Source organism: Rhinatrema bivittatum, chromosome 5 (assembly GCF_901001135.1).
Source record: "Rhinatrema bivittatum chromosome 5, aRhiBiv1.1, whole genome shotgun sequence".
Lineage (NCBI taxonomy): Eukaryota > Metazoa > Chordata > Amphibia > Gymnophiona > Rhinatrematidae > Rhinatrema > Rhinatrema bivittatum.
The window spans coordinates 210,394,493-210,411,646 of NC_042619.1; the positions used below are offsets into that span (position 1 = coordinate 210,394,493).

At 45.7% G+C, this 17,154-nt stretch overlaps 1 protein-coding gene across 1 annotated transcript in view; it reads right to left on the bottom strand.

Moving 5' to 3' along the window:
* Positions 1–17,154, bottom strand: part of CFAP47 (cilia and flagella associated protein 47) — a 1,765,744-nt gene that overhangs the window by 348,501 nt on the left and 1,400,089 nt on the right. The window contains exon 55 of the mRNA XM_029603108.1: positions 4,050–4,154. Within this exon, the coding sequence (XP_029458968.1) occupies positions 4,050–4,154 (105 nt within the window). The remainder of the gene's footprint in view (positions 1–4,049; positions 4,155–17,154) is intronic.

Genomic DNA, 17,154 nt, shown 5'->3' on the forward strand with positions numbered 1-17,154 from the left:
GATATTCTATTTCTGGAAATTTCTTTGGGCACTTTGTAATCTGTTATATTTTGGTTGCAATACTGTATTTCAGGGGGTTAATAGTAGAGATGAAGTAAAATTCAAACATTTTTTAATTTGCAATTGGGTTATCTTCTGCTTGAGTGTCCTGAAGTGCAACAGTATTGATCTTTCTTTCATGTAGGCATTTGGAAAGAACATCACACTTTACACATGAGACACCTACCATATTCACTTGATATATTTGTAATGAGGAGCTGCTTTTTTTTTTTTTTTAGCTAGTCTTCTATCCTCTCCAATCATGTACGAACAGAATTAGCATGCTTGAAAAACTTGGTTAAAATGTATATATATTTATACCTCACACATTGCACATTTCAGTCCTGCAAATAGCTTGGCTGTCCCAACAAAGTTAATTTTAGAATTTGATAAATGGAGTGAAGTGACTAGAGCCTAAACTCAGAATCAAATTGTGAAGAACCCTTTACATACCTCAAACAGATAATAACCCAGAAACCATTTCCCTCAATTTAACAACAAGGTGCAATCAGAAACATTAAAAGCATAGCCTGTAAGCAGTGCCATTACTTGATTTCTGATTACTAAGCTACTCAGTTATAAGATGGCGTAGATTGCTAAGGCTGTCAGTTCAGATGCATTTAATCCGGGAAATCACAGAAACAAATCAATGACTTCTTTTTTTTAAATTAAAGTTTTAATCAAGATTTCAAATATTTGAAAGGAAACCTTTAAGGGTTTTCACTAGAGATACTTTTGTTTAAACAGATTTAAAAAAATGTGCCGTAATTGTAAGTTTCACATCATTACCATAGTTCCTTTGAACTGTCTGGTGTCTGTTTGGTAAGGATTATGTAGCCCCCAAAGTAAAGAGAAATAAAGGAGAAGATCGAAATGATCCAGCCACGAAAAGGGCAGAGACAAATTGCAAAGGTTACAGCAATAAACTGAAAAGGTTGTAGAGGTCCAGAGCAGGCAGATGAATGGCTGAAATATCAATTAAAGTGAGAGAAGAGATAAAAACCTGGAAATTTGCCAGTTTGAAAGCAGATGTATGGTAAGGCAAAAAAACAAATGGCAAGGTTCAATTTGTTTCTGCCTCAGGAGAAATGAATTATTTACTTGTTTTACTGCTGTTGTATTTGATGGTATGTTAAACTGTTAATTTATGGCATCGGCATCTGTAAGCTATTTCAGCAGGATTCTGAGAAAATCATGCTATTATGTACCGGACCTGTCCTTGGAGTCAGGAAGGCTGCTTTCTAAAGAAGGGAAGATCTTGCAATGCACTAGGCTAAAATGATCTACTACCCTGTTTCCCCGAAAATAAGACAGTGTCTTATATTAATTTTTGCTACCAAAGATGCACTAGGCCTTATTTTCAGGGGATGTCCAATACCGTTGAGCTGCTGGCTGCCCCTGCGTCAGCCATGTCCCACCAGTGTGTTGTCAGAGAGAGGTAAGAGTGTGCAGCATTCATGGTAGTCAGCTTGGGCTGACTCTGCTGCTTTTGAACCTCTGCACACTGCTTGGAAGGGGTCCCCCGACTGGTACTGCCACCATCCCCAGATGTCAGTAATCTTGCTGCCACTGTCACTGCTGCCACATGGCTACTGGGGAGGTGCCGATTGCTGCTACTGACACTGAAGCCCATTCTGCTGCCTCCTCTGTGCAGGCCCCGTGGGCTTCCACTTTCTCCATGCTGATCTCGTACATTGTGAGATCCGCATAGAGAAAGTGCTATTCTTGCACATTCCCAAAGATTACATGTGCCAAACACTAAAAAGTAATTTTTTTTTTTTTTTACCTTTGCTGGCTGATGTTAGTTTTCTAATCGGTTGGTCACAGGCTTTTTTTTTTCCCACCTTCCCTTTCTTATTTTTTTGCCAATTCCTTTTATATTGTCTTTTTTTCTTCCGTATTTCTTTTCTCTCCATCTTCTTCCCTCAAACACAGTCAGGTTCTCATTCTCACATGCATTTCTCTCTCTCTCTCTCTCACACACACACACACACACACACACACACACACACACACACACACACACACACACACAGGCTCTCACTGTCACATGCTGTCTCTCATACAATCATTCATACACACAGTCTCTCACTGGCACATGCTGTCTGACTCTCACACACCCAGGCTCTCTCTCACTCCCACATGCTGTCTTGCTCAAGCATAGGCTCTCACTGTCACACGCTGTCTCTCTCACACACACAGAGGCTCTCACATGCTGCCTCTGCAAACATTCAGATCCTCACACCCACACACAATCTCTCAACTCATCTCATACACGTACGCACACACCCTCTACAGACCCTCAGCCTCTCTCTCACCTCTGGGCCTCCTCTTCGCGGGTCGCCGCAGGATGGGCTCTGCAGCGGCCCTGAACTTCTCGGGCCGTGGAAGTCCTGCTACCGGGCCTCTTCCTCTTCCTCGGCCCTGCTACCGGGCCTCTTCCTCTTCTTGGGCTGCTGCGACTTGGGATTCGCAGCTGCCCGCGGCGGCTCCTCCTCTTCTGCACGCGCTGATGCTCTTCCTCCTTCCTGCCCACGCGACTCCGGCAACGTTTACTTCCGGGGCGCACAGGCAGGAAGGAGGAAGAGTATCAGCGCGTTTGAATGCGAGCTTTTTCTTCAGGCAAGGAGGCTCAGCGGCCGCATGAGCCTCCTTGCACCCGGGGGCATTGGCTCCCCTCGGGATACCACTGCTCACGTCTGCCCCTAATACCTTGGAAACTTTATTTAAAAAAAAAAAATGACGTCACAGGATTGACCGGCCCACCGGGGGAAGCCCGATCCCCCGATAGGTCAATCCGCCCCTGTTTACAAGGGATGGCTTACTTTCGGGGGAGGTCTTATATTTAGGAATTCGGCAAAAATCTCTACTAGGTCTTATTTTTGGGGGATGTCTTATTTTCGGGGAAACACGGTATGGGGCTCTATTTCCTTGATATCTGACAAAGGCCATGCCTTTGTTCTTTTTTCTCCAAGACAATTCATCCAGACTGCATTTTATCTTGGTAGCCAGCCAATGTCATTTATAAGTCAGTCTTACTCACCATCATTTTACAACTCAACATGATTAAAAAAAAAAAAAGCAAAAGCTACATGATTCAGCAGCTGCTCATGTGCAGATATTTCTGGCCCTCTTATGCTGTAATACCAGTTCTTTTTATACTGCATGCTAAATAGTAGTTTCATTCTTCACCATTATACTGAAAGAAGAGAAAAAGTGGAAAACAATCTGATATGCAACATCCAAACTTTTGAAATAAAAATCACACCTGTGGAAGGGACTTGTGCATGTACAACCTCATCTGATTTGATGAAAAATACTGTAACCTACAAAGAATCCCAATACAAACCTGTGAATTATGGCATTATTTGTACAAATCTCATCATCAAATGATGAGAAAGTGATATTCTCATACAGCTATATTTATAATCATAAAAACTGTAATCACTATTGGACCTCACTCAAAAGCTTTTCACCACAAACACTTTGAATCTGCCTGCTTCAGACCTTGTGAATCAGACAATGTGGATTCCAGGTACTGATGAACCCAAGGCAAACTCTGCATCATCTGATTGAAAGTTCTCCAGACTCGCTTGGGAAGTACTGACAAATTTCCACAATCGAGCCCAAGAAAATTCTGAAAAACTTGAAACAGGCCAAAAATCTGCCCAGTTCAACTTTGATCTGGAATATTTCCCCAGTCTGTGATGAACAGGGAGATAAGTGATTTCTTAACTAACAGGGTAGTATTTTAAACCCAAAGTAATCTAGCATTTACTTGCATCATTACAGGCATATCCTGAATCCAGGAATCTAACAGAAGCAGCTGAAAATGAAAGTGACAGTGAATATCAAAGTGAATCCACTCTGTTCAGCTCCCAGCCTCAGTACTCTGATCAGACAGTGAAATTTAGCATTCTTGTTTAGCTGTAACATTTTGTTCTACACTACCATAAAAGCCTTTCTTTTCACATCCTGCGTTGCTTTGCATATCAAGTGCTATTACATACCTGTGGGCACATGAAGATGATGGATGTTTTGTGATTGGCTTTTCCAAGGGCAGAAGGGTAGAACTGAACAGGCACTTCTAGGGTAGAATGCGGCACCAGCAGCAGCTGTATGGATGCAAAAAGAAAACCAGGAAGGGAAAAAAAATCAATACTTTTTCTTCTTGAAGAGCTAGTTCCTTTCTTTGTGCCTCCTATTGACAGTGTTGATACTTATGTGATTAATGTGTTGCACTGTGTGTATTCTTCACGCTCAGCGTGCATGCTCTGCTAAGTGTGATAAAGAGCGCTGCACCAACAGTATTTAGTGGCAGTCACAGCACATTGCATCCCCAGACTCTAACAGCATGGACTTACTCTCTGCTGCTTGCTTTCATATGCTTAAGAGTACTGGTGAAGGGCTCATTAGAAGATTCCCTTTCCTTTTCCCTACATGATGGGATGTAACCAGTCCACAGTTATTTACTATCTTTATCTCCTTGTGTTCTTGCTTTGTTTCCTGCCTGGGCCCATGTACTAAAGATTTTCTTTCATTTTGTGTCTATGGGAAGAAATGCTTAATAGAAAGTAGAATAATGTGAGAGCGAGTGAAAAGTTGTAAATGAAAGAAAAATTAGACTTACAATGGAATAAGCAACTTTAAAAGATGAGCCCCTAGATCAATCAGGATTTCCCTGACCTGTCCTGAGGACCCCAAAGCCAGTTGGCTTTTCAGGATATCCACAATGAATACGCATGAGATAAATCTGCATATTATGGAGACTCAGTGTATGCAAATTTATCTCTTGCATATTCATTTCAGATATCCTGAAAAACCAACTGGCTATGAAGTCCCCAGGACAGGTTTGGGAATCCCTGCCCTAGATGTCCATTGGGAATGGCTACAGCAGTCCTTTAAAAGCCTAGTAACTCAGTGGCACTATGTTCATTGCCATGCTGAGGGGCCTGCGCTCCACTCTTGACTCAGGTCCTGCTTCCTGGGTTGGCCAGGGCTGTGGATGCTGTGGAGGCAGAAGCCCATGGAAGGAGGGAGTCAGTCATTGTGGCTGGGATTCAGGACTATGACTGCAGTGTTCTGGAGGAAGCCTTGGTGCATGGCCGCTGAGTGTATGGCTGCTGCACTGTCTGGACCAAGCAAATCTGCAGGGGATAGAAAATTGGGGGAAAAAAATCCCGGATAGTTATGAATGAAGGCTTAAGGCGCCAGATTCTAGCGCTGATTCCGATTCAGCTGGAAGCCCAAAGGAGGAGGAAGCAACTGCCAGATCCAATAAAATTAAAAAAAATAATCCAAGTAATTTTTGCATAGAAAAGTTTAGGCAGTATTTAAAAACAGGTACAGCCAGTTGCAATGTTTTAGGGGTATTACATGAAATGCACTAGAAGGGGTTCACTGTCTCCTATTTTTCCACTAATGCAAAGCTTAGAAAATATCAATAACTCCCCATGGAACAGATGGGCTCCAGCCTGGACCCACACCAGCCTTGAACAGGAGGGCATATACTCATGTCTGAAGCTGCAGATTTGGATGAATGGGAGATTGCTGCCGTGTCTATGGGCAGAGTGAAGGGCATTAATGGAGTGAGCAAGGTGGCGCCTCCTCCTGCAAGATCCAAATATCTTTTGAGTAGGGCTGTGGTGAATATTTTCTCTTCTGGTTGAATCTCTGCTTTTACAAGGAGTTGGAGGCAAGGGGTAGGAGAGGGAGATTAACTATTCACCCTCCAGAGGACAAAGTTTCAGGTGAATTGAGCCTGAAAAGAACAGGATCTTGTCAACTTGCTGGTCTCACTGTACAGCGTTTTCCCAAACACTAATACTATAAAGCTGCTGCTGCTGCCACTGGACAATGCTTTCAATGACAGCAGCACTGCCACAGATTTTATGGATGAAGTAGTAATAAATATTCGCGCCCCCCCCCCCCCACACACACACACATTCATTTGAAATGAATAAGGTTTTTATAGCACTTTATTTGCAAACTACATTAGTATGATTTACAACTTCAGCTCCTTAGCAGCAGCCAGAGAGGACACAGTGTGATAATCTGGAGGAATCATTTCTTTCTGTAATCAGAGGCCCCTGGAATGCCACTGAAAATGTGCATTAGTGTTTCTGTCCTTTTGAAATTTTTTTTTTTCTAAAAACTGCTGAAGGCAAAAAACACATGCAAACACTAATCAATAAGTAAATGAACCATTAAGCTTTGAAAATAAAAACATATTTAGAAGGAAATTTTCAGTGGTTGTAGGCAGCTCACAGCCCCCCCCCCCCCCCCCCCCCCCCGGTCTTGGAAACTAACCGGCATCCTTTGTAGATGCAGGAGCAAAGGACGAGGTTAAAGCTGTGAAATGAAATTATTTTTCAGGTCCACCCTCAGCACCACCTCTTTTCCCTAGAGATGGCCTGTGACAATTTTTAAAGGCTTTTTTCCCATTCCCAGAAATTCCTTTGGTGATTGCCCCTTTAATAAAATATCTCTGTTTTAGCCTGGAAAACTGCCTTGGTGTTTTCTTGGACAGAAGTAAATGTAAGAGTCTGTGAGGATTATGCCTGTGTTATCTAGAAAAATAGTGCAACAAGACAATGACAGGAGCCAGGGAGATGCTGGGGTGGAGAGGAGGATGCAGAACTAGTTGGAAAACAGGAGACAATGATGCCAGAGAAATGATGGGATGCATAGAAGGTTGCAGAACTAGTAGGGGAAAAAAGATAATGATGCCAGGGAGATGCAAAGGTGCATAAGAAGATACAGAATTAGTAGGAAATAAAAAGATCTTGATGACAGGGAGATGCAAGGGTGCACAGGAGGATACAGAACTAGTAGGAAAAAAAGAGATGATGATGCCACTGGATAGACTTCACTTGGTGAATTGTGTTCGTTCTCAATTCTGTACCCCTAGAAGGACACAAATAAAGTGGAAGCAGTCCACAGAAGGGCTGCTAAAATAGCATGGGTTCTTCACCACAAGCCCTGTGAGATGAGAATGTATTCTGGTGGAGAGACATCCAAATATCTCAGTGCATAAGAAGTAAGCCTTTCCTAGAAGAAGGACTGCTCCAGAACAAGCGGTTATGGTGTGAAGATCCAAGGACGTAAACTCAAATGCAACGCCAGGAAATATTCCCTCTCAGAAAGGGTGGCAGATGCATGGAAAAGCCTCCTAGGAGAGGAGATGGAGACAAACATGGTAATTAATATAGCACTGACGTAAGAGCAACAATGGACACCTAGCCAGGACTGCTATTTCAATGCCTAGATTTGGCTAGCACTGGAAATCAGCAGTTGGCACCTAACTTCCCTCCTCCACCATGACCTTGCCCCTGGCTATACACACTTTTTAGGTGATCAAACCCAGTCAGTTTTCAAAGGGGTTAATTTAGGTGTCCTCACCATCCTCCAAAGTTAGGCACCTAAAGCCACTGAAAATTGGCCTCTTACTGGCTTTGGAGAGTTTTGTTTTAACTAGCTTTTAATGTTGTAAGTATAACAACTGACATCATATGTATGGCAGTGCTATATGTACTGTGGTAATTAGAAAAAGCTTTTTAATGATTTTTGCCATTTTTTAACTAGGGGGGGGGGGGGGGGGGGAGGGCTGCAGTGGACATTGTAACTTTTGCTTCTTTTCCCAATCTGGCTCTGCTCATCTCCCTAAAGTTCACAATCAGAAATTAGGGCCATCTGTAACAAGGTCGCCCGGATCCACTCCCCCTTCCCCCAACCCTGACAAGCTCCCAAGGCCTCAGCACTCCTCGGTGGCAGGAGGAGAGGTGCTCATCTCTTGCCAACTTGCACATCACTGTCAAAATGGTGCCACACAGCCCTGCATCATGCTTTGATCTGTGTGCTGTAAAAGTGGGAAGATGGCGCTTAGCCAGCAACATTTTAACAATGAATGAGAAGCCAGGAGGAGCTAAGAAACTCTTCTCCTGCCTGTGGAGAGATAGAGGAGCTCAGGGAGGCATTGGAGATGAGGGCTTGCAGGGCTTCTGGGCAGTCTTATAGTGTTGGAAATAAGGAGAGGAAAGTTGGGGGTCCAAGCAAACTTAGATTTAGGCAAGGACAACTGCCTCCAGCATCAAATTTATAGTTGCCAGAGCATTGCCACCACTGCCATTCCTAGATCTGTGCCTGCTGCTACTCCTCTCCTTTAGCAGCACCAATTCCAGGGCAGCAGCAGCAGCAGCAAGTGAAGAATATGAAAACAGCATAAGGCCTCCTACAGCCTCCACCGCTGATAAATCTTGTGGTCTCTTACATGGTTTTCCATAGTGACAGGAAGTCCATGCAGGAGAAGGGGCAGGGGTCCAAAGGGCCAATCAATATATAAGGGCTTTAGGAGGCTCTACACTGAATTTTCTTAATCTTCAGTACCTGCTGCTGATGACCTAGAGCCAGCGCCCGCTAGGAAAGAAATGGCACCATGACTTGGAGAAGAGGAGATGCCCCCAAAAATAGGATCTGGGCAGGAGGGATGGTCTTGTCCTTTTACCTCCGCAAGGAGGAAGGGGAAGATAATCCCCACCTCTCATTGCCTATGGGCGCACACCACCTTAATCTGGCCCTGGGTCCAAGTGGGCCTTTTTTTGAGTCATGAGGACGGGGGAATATCTGGGTTGCTTTGCTGTATCAAAGAGAGGGAAGTCTGATTGGACTTGCCATTGCATCAGATGGGTGTCAGGTAAGAGAGAAGGGATGCTGAAGAGGCTAACATGTTGACTCTGTCATGCTATGCCAGCGTGCTAGCAGGGCTGGTGCTTCCATTAGGCAACCTAGGCAGTTGCTTAGAATGTCAAAATGTTGGGGGTGGCAAAATCCCACTAGCATGAGGCACAGAGAGGGAGAGCCAGTACTGCCAAAGATGTTATGGTTTGTGGGTTTTGTAGACCCTTGGCCCGAGGTGAGAGTTGTTACCACCTGTGGGGAGGAGCCCCTCAGGTCTACACCATCGGGAGGCGAGGTCAGATGCAGCAGGAGCTCTGGGAGAGAATCTGTGGGGAGGTCCCGAGGAGCGGGGTGAGAGACACAGCCATGAGGAACCCCACAGTAAACAGGTTGGGCTGGAGAGCAGTACCTGGGCAGAGACCTCCGAGAGGGTGGCGCTAGGCAGTAGCAGCTAGGAGGTACGCTGCAGAGGCAACCCCGAGGGGCAGAGCTGCATAATGAGGAAGGTCCTGATGCAATGATGTAGGCTAACCTGCAGAGCAGAGAAGCCCAAGTCAGGTCTCCAGGAAATGACGTAGACAACCCCGAGAAGAGGGGAAGTACTGGCAATACCGGTGTTTGAACGAAGGCACTGCCCCGAGGAGCGAGGAAGCACAGACAGTTTCTGGTGCAGAATGTAGGCACTACCCTGAGGAGTGGGGGAGCACAGAGATAGGTCTCCCGAGTGGTGAGAGCCTTCCCAGAGGCAACCGCGAGGAGCGGGAAGACGGCGGGCAGGACTCCTGGAAGGCGCAGGGCTAGCCTAAGGAGTGGGGGAAGCCAGAAGACCGGGTCTCCAGAGAGAGCGCAAGCAGGACCCTGAGGAGCGGGTACCTGAGCGGGTACCCAAGAAGGGTCTGAGACAGTCACCATAGGTCCAAGGACACAGGAGCTAGTAGAATAGCGATGGAACTCATTACCAAGTCAGCTAGCAGGGTACGAAGGCGGTGCTTAAGAACCCTGACCAAATGATGTCATCAGTCAGGGACGCCCCTGAGGTTCTCGCCGTAGCAACTTCAAAAGAGGTTCCAGTGGTGCGTGCACGCACCTAGGAAGGCCCGAAGTCAGCGTGGGTGGCGGCAGCATCCCGGTCGCCACAAGGAACCATGAGATGTGCGGTGGTAGAGGCTAGCCCCCACCGCGAGCAGGCCCAGAGAGGGAAGCAGGACAATGCAAGACATGAGTAGACGCGGTCGCAGCCGTCTGCGACTTACGGTCGTAGCAAAAGAAAGGAGCACTGTGCTGGAACTTCCGCCAATAGATAAGTTGAGGGTGGGTGTGCATGAGCAAAGGTTCGCCTAGGGCTCCAAATATTCTTGCACCAACCCTGCATGCTAGCTGTTTTCATCACCATCCCTATTGTCATGAACTCTGTCACAATTATGTGGTTGTGATAAAATTAACGTGCTTTTGTGCACAGGGGCATATCAGCTTGGAGGCTCATTATCTCTTTCATCTAAATAATCATCATGTCCTTATTTGCCTTTAAGGCCATAGCAGCAGCAAATTTTCTTGTGCACTACCAACTTCAGCAATGCTCTACATCCACGGCTCTACTGCAAATTTTGCCTGTGACAAGGCTTTTACATGATGCCTAACTGCTGGTGACATTTAAGTTTCTGGTAATGAAGCAGACAAACAGACAGTTCTGGAGATATTTTAAAAAACCCGGACAGGTTGCATTTGATTTGCAGAACTCAGAACTCATGATAGTGAATTCTAATCTATTGCTGTGTTAATGGCCTGGACAAAGGTGAATTCCTAAGCCTTCTGCCCAGGACTGAATATGGCAAGATAACAGAATTATGAGTCACATTTACACAGAGTTATTGGCTATTGGCTTCGTTACTGCACCCCGAAATGATTACTGGCACTGGATGTTATGTAGTATTTATGATTAGCTTTTGATGAAATGTTAAACATATTCATCTACAAAAGGAAAAAAAAAGCCTAACTATATTTTCTTAGCTTGATGAAAATCTGTAAGTGAAATACTAGAGAATTTCAAATAAAATTCAGAGTTTCTTAGCTTTTGCAACAAACCCCAGATTCAGAATAAATAGGCAGCAAGGGGTATTTCACCTGGTACTGCACAGCAAAAAAAACAAACAAACCTAGCAAATCCCATTATTTTCCAGGGTAATTCTCAATTTGGCTAGCAGGTTTTAACTATGTAGTTCTGCTGCTGAAAGATTTCTTGGTTACAATAAAAGGAATACTTGGATTTCAAACAGCAAGCTAGTGAGTGGCAGGAAGCTTGAGAAATAAAAATGTCAAATTGTTAACTCCTGCTTCTCAAATACACTGATTAGTAGTCACTGCTATACATTAATTACTCTTTAAAGTTGTCCAGACCTCAGGGCTGGTGCAAGGGGATTAGGCATCCTAGGCGAACCTTCTGCCTTGCATCTCCACACCCCCCTCCCGGTCACGCCACCCCATGGTCTCGGCTCCAACTCCTACCTCATTCTCGATTGTGCCGCTGCTCGTAGCCCACCAAATCGTCACTCCTCTTTGCCACCGCTTGCGGCCCCATATGGCTCGCGCCCAGTGGCATACCAAGGGTCTCTGGCGCCCAGGGACTAATGCATTTGTGTGCCTCTCCAGCAACCCCCAATCCTTCTTGTACTATTGCTTAAGGTCACAGAAAATCAGTGGCATCTCTAGACAGAAGAATTTGGGGGGAGGGGGAGAGCCAAAATGACATTTCCTCATCACACCCACCTCCATAGCATGGCCCCCTGCTTTAAAATTGGCTATAAAAAAAAGTCTTAATAAGAAAGACCAAAGGGTCTTCTGCGTAATTTTAAAAAGCTGGCCAGTTTCACACCTCTAGTAAAACCACTATTAAAATTATTTGATAGCTTTATTCAACTAATTCTATATGGCTATGAGAGTGAAATCTGGAAAGTATACAGGAAGGAAAAGAATGTCAATATAAATCCTGCACCTCCAGTTCTGTAACATACTGCGCATCCATAGAAATTCACCCAGCAATGGAGCTTGGGTGTTTCCCTTACAACTCATCAAACAAAAAAATATTTTCAAATTCTGGCATCACCTCACAGTAATAGCAACACAAACACTTTCCACTGCCAGACACATTGTGAACTAACACAAAACCCTGCAAAAAAGACACTCAAAATCTATACAGCAAGCCTATAGTAAACATAACAGTAATATCACCAAGTCTCAAACTACAATAACCCTACGCAGCACTGTAAATATTACACTGGGTCCCGGAATACCAATGCACCACCTACCGAAGAAACAAAACAACCCCGATTGCTATAGATCCCTACACAGACACGCTAGCAGAATCTCTCATCATGGTCACATGCACAGAGCAGAGACAGACCCCTCACCAAATACAGAAAGCAGAGTTGCTGTTCTGTAACAGGTGTTCTCACAGGACAGCAGGATGTTAGTCCTCACATATAGGTAACATCAGAGGATGGAGCCAATCACGGAACACTTTTGTCAAAGTTTCTAGAACTTTGACTGGCACCTACTGGGCATGCCCAACAATGCACTGACTCTGCAACCAGCAGGGGTCCCCCTTCAGTCTCGTCTTATAGTACAAAGTACGTGTGAAAAATAAAATAAAACGTAAGTGAACCCAACTCCGCGGGGTGGCGGGCAGATTTTGTGAGGATTAACATCCTGCTGTACTGTGAGAACACCTGTTACAGGTAAGCAACTCTGCTTTCTCACAGGACAAGCAGGATGGTAGTCCTCACGTATGGGTGAGTACCAAGCTGAGGATGCCCGAGCAGAGCACCAAATGCACCCAAAGACACGTAACAGGCACAACAACAGGGGTGGAAATTTGATTAGGAGGGCATCCTGAACCCTGAACGGGTCAGTGGAAGGATGTTGGAAAGTTAAACTGAAAACAAGTTGCGTAGAATATACTGGCCAAAGATGGAATCCTGTGTGCCAGCTTCATCTAAGCAGTAATGGGCTGAGAAGGTATGGAGAGAACTCCAGGTAGCAGCCTTACAAATATCAGTAAGTGGCATCGAACGGAGGTGCGCTACTGATGTCGCCATGGCCCTGACAGAGTGTACCTTTACACGATCTTGCAGTGGAATGCCTGCTTGCTGGTAGCAAAAAGAAATGCAGTCCACTAACCAGGAGGAGAGGGTCTGCTTTCCCACAGGATGTTCCAATTTGATAGTATCGAAAGAGACAAACAATTGAGTGGATTTCCTGTGGGCCGACGTGCGATCTAGATAGAAGGCTAGGGCACGTTTGCAGTCCAAGGACTGCAGAGCCTGTTCTCCTGGGTTTGAATGGGGCCTGGGAAAAAAGGTAGGTAGGATAATGGATTGATTAATATGGAATTCCGACACCACCTTTGGTAAAAATTTAGGGTGAGTGCGGAGCACTACCCTGTCATGCAGAATTTTATAGAAAGGCGGGTAGGTAACTAATGCCTGCAATTCACTAACTCTGCGAGCGGACGTGATAGCGAGAAGGAAAACTACTTTCCATGTGAGATAACATAGATCACAGGAGTGGAGAGGCTCAAACGGAGGTTTCATGAGCCACCCCAAAACCATGTTGAAGTCCCAAGCAGAGGCCAGAGGGTGCAGTGGAGGTTTTAAGTGGAACAAACCTCTCATAAAACGTGTTACTAGGAGTTGTAACGAAATAGGAACATTCCCCACGCCTTTATGAAATGCAGCTGCCTCTGACAAGTGCCAGAGATAGTCCAGAAACTTCGCTGTGGAACAAGTGAAGAGATCTAAAGACATAGAAGTGCACCATATTGTAAACCTCTTGCATTTAGAACGGTAAGACCTTCTGGTGGAAGGCTTTCTTGAAGCTACCAGGACTCGGGACAGCGACTCTGAAAGGTTAAGAGGTTGGAATATTAACCTTTCAACATCCAGGCAGTCAGAAATAGGGCCTGGAGGTTGGGGTGGCACAGGCATCCGTTGTTCTGAGTTATCAGAAGTGGATCCTTCCCCAGAGGAATGTGATGGCGTACTGATAAGTCCTGGAGGATTGGAAACCATACCTGGCGCGGCCAGTGAGGGGTTATCAGAATCATTTCACCCTTGTCCTTCTGTAACTTCATGAGAGTCTTCGATATTAGTGGAAGTGGAGGTTATGCATAAAGGAGATGGCTGGCCCACGAGAAGGCGAAAGCATCTCTTGGCTGCGAGTAGTGGCTGTGAGTTAGAGAGCAGAAGTTTTCTACTTTGCGATTGTGGACTGATGCAAATAGGTCTATGTGAGGGTAACCCCAACGTTGGAATATTGTGTCCACTACCGTGGGATTGAGATACCACTGCCTGGATGTGGAAGAAAAGCAAAATTGCTTACCTTGTAATAGGTGTTATCCCAGGACAGCAGGATGTAGTCCTCACATATGGGTGACATCGGTAATGGAGCCCTATACGGAAAAACTTCTGTCAAAGTTTCTATGAAACTTTTGACTGGCACCAGAGTGCCTACTGAGCATGCCCAGCATGCCATGATATTCCTGGCCACAGGGGTCTCCCTTCAGTCTTCTTTTTTCCACGGAGCCGTTAGCCTCGCGGTTAATTTGGAGTCCTGTGGTAAATTTCTCCACACTTCAAAACTTTTTCAAAAAGTCGGGATGGAACTATCGTGGATTTGGGATAGTTGATTAGAAACCATAGGGAGATTAGGGTATGGATAGTGAGACGCAATGACGCTAATGTGGCTGGTTGAGTCGGAGCCCTTATCAACCAATCATCGAGATAAGGGTAGACATGGACACCCTGACTCCTGAGAAAGGCTGCGACTACTACGAGGTACTTGGTGAATACTCGTGGAGCAGACGCTAGGCCAAATGGTAGTACATGGTACTGAAAGTGACGAGGGCCGACCAAGAATCGCAGGAATTTGCGATGAGATGCAATAATTGAGATGTGTGTGTATGCGTCCTGGAGATCTAGAGAGCATAGCCAATCTCCTGTCTGTAGAAGAGGAAGTAACGAACCCAAGGTTACCATCTTGAACTTCTCTCTTTGTAGATACTTGTTTAGGGTGCAAAGGTCCAGAATTGGACAAACCCCACCTGACTTTTTTGGATGAGGAAATACCAGGAATAGAACCCCCTGCCCCTGTTGGGAGAGGGGCACTGGTTCTATTGCCCTTGACTGGAGGAGGGTTGAAACCTCCTTTTCCAGAAGGAGAGAGTGGTCGGACAATCCCCACATCAGCCGAGGTGGGGAGTCTGCCGGTACAGTCAGGAAGTTGAGGTGGTAACCCTGAGTGACTACCGCAAGTACCCACTGATCGGTGGTGACTGTGTGCCAATTGTTGGTGAAATGGCACAAACGGCCGCTGACCGATACCGATGGAAGAGGAGGTTGGCTTATGCTCTCCAGGAAGGAGTCAAAACCCTGACGCTGGTCCTGGCTGAGGAACAGGTTGGGTCTTCTGAGGTCGGGACTGCCTGAACTGACCTTTTTGATAAGGCTTGGAAAGGCGACCTTGGGAAGCCAGAGGATAATACCTTCTTGGTTTGTAGGCCAGTTGCTTAGCGTCTCGCCTGAATGTTCTCTTGGAGGTGGACGGGAAATCAGCAGACATTGAAGAAAGTTGACGGAGCGTTTCATGGTGGTCCTTGAGCTGCGCCACAGTCTCCTGGATTTTGTCTCCAAAGAGATTATCCCCAGCACATGGTAGGTCAGCCAACCTGTCCTGTACCTCTCATCTGAGGTCGGAGGATTTCAACCAGGCCCACCTTCTTGCGCTAATCCCTGCTGCGGACACCCTAGAGGCAGTGTCAAATATGTCATACGCAGCGCGGACCTCATGCTTGTCCGCATCCAGGCCTTTCTGAGCTAGAGCATTAAGCTCATCCTGGAATTGGTCAGGTAAAGATTCAGAGAAATCCTGTATCTTCTTAAAAAGGTTTCTGTTATACTGGGTCATGTACAACTGGTAGGAGGCAAAGCATTGAGCCATGAAAGACCCCTTTGCCAAAAGCATCTAGGGATTTTTGTTCCTTCCTTGGATGTATGGAGGAATGAGGTTTGGAACATCGTGCCTTTTTCTGGGCTGAAACATAGAAACATAGAAATGACGGCAGAAGAAGACCAAACGGCCCATCCAGTCTGCCCAGCAAGTTTCACACTCTTTTTTTTCATACTTATCTGTTTCTCTTGGCTCTTAGTAACCTTTTGGTTCTATTACCCTTCCACCCCCACCATTAATGTAGAGAGCAGTGTTGGAGCTGCATCTAAATGAAATATCTAGCTTAATTAGTTAGGGGTAGTAACCGCTGCAATAAGCAAGCTACACCCATGCTTGTTTACCCCGACTATGTAATTCAATCTTTGTTGGTTGTCTGTATATAGATACACTTTTCTTCATTCCCCCTGCAGTTGAAGCAGAGAGTTATGCTGGATATGCATTGAAAGTGAAGTGTCAGTCTTTCTCCCCTGCCGTTGAAGCAGAGAGCTATGCTGGAAATGCTTGAAGTGTCAGTCTTTCTCCCCTGCCATTGAAGCAGAGAGCTATGCTGGAAATGCTTGAAGTGTCAGTCTTTCTCCCCTGCCGTTGAAGCAGAGAGCTATGCTGGAAATGCTTGAAGTGTCTGTCTTTCTCCCCTGCCCTTGAAGCAGAGAGCTATGCTGGAAATGCTTGAAGTGTCAGACTTTCTCCCCTGCCGTTCAAGCAGAGAGCTATGCTGGATATGCTTGAAGACTTTCTTCCCTGCCGTTGAAGCAGAGAGCTATGCTGGATATGCTTGATGACTTTCTCCCCTGCCGTTCAAGCAGAGAGCTATGCTGGATATGCTTGACGACTTTCTCCCCTGCCGTTCAAGCAGAGAGCTATGCTGGATATGCTTGAAGACTTTCTTCCCTGCCGTTGAAGCAGAGAGCTATGCTGGATATGCTTGAAGACTTTCTCCCCTGCCGTTCAAGCAGAGAGCTATGCTGGATATGCTTGATGACTTTCTCCCCTGCCGTTGAAGCAGAGAGCTATGCTGGAAATGCTTGAAGACTTTCTCCCCTGCCGTTGAAGCAGAGAGCTATGCTGGATATGCTTGAAGACTTTCTCCCCTGCCGTTGAAGCAGAGAGCTATGCTGGATATGCTTGAAGACTTTCTCCCCTGCCGTTGAAGCAGAGAGCTATGCTGGATATGCTTGAAGACTTTCTCCCCTGCCGTTGAAGCAGAGAGCTATGCTGGATATGCTTGAAGACTTTCTCCCCTGCCGTTGAAGCAGAGAGCTATGCTGGATATGCACTGAAAGTGAAGTATCAGGCTTATTTGATTTGGGGTAGTAACTGCCATAAAAAGCAAGCTACTCCCTGCTTTTTTGTGAATGCAAATTTTTTTTTTCCCCCACATTCATTTACGTCCTATAGACTTTATGGATCCACAGTGTCTATCCCATGCCCCTTTGAAGT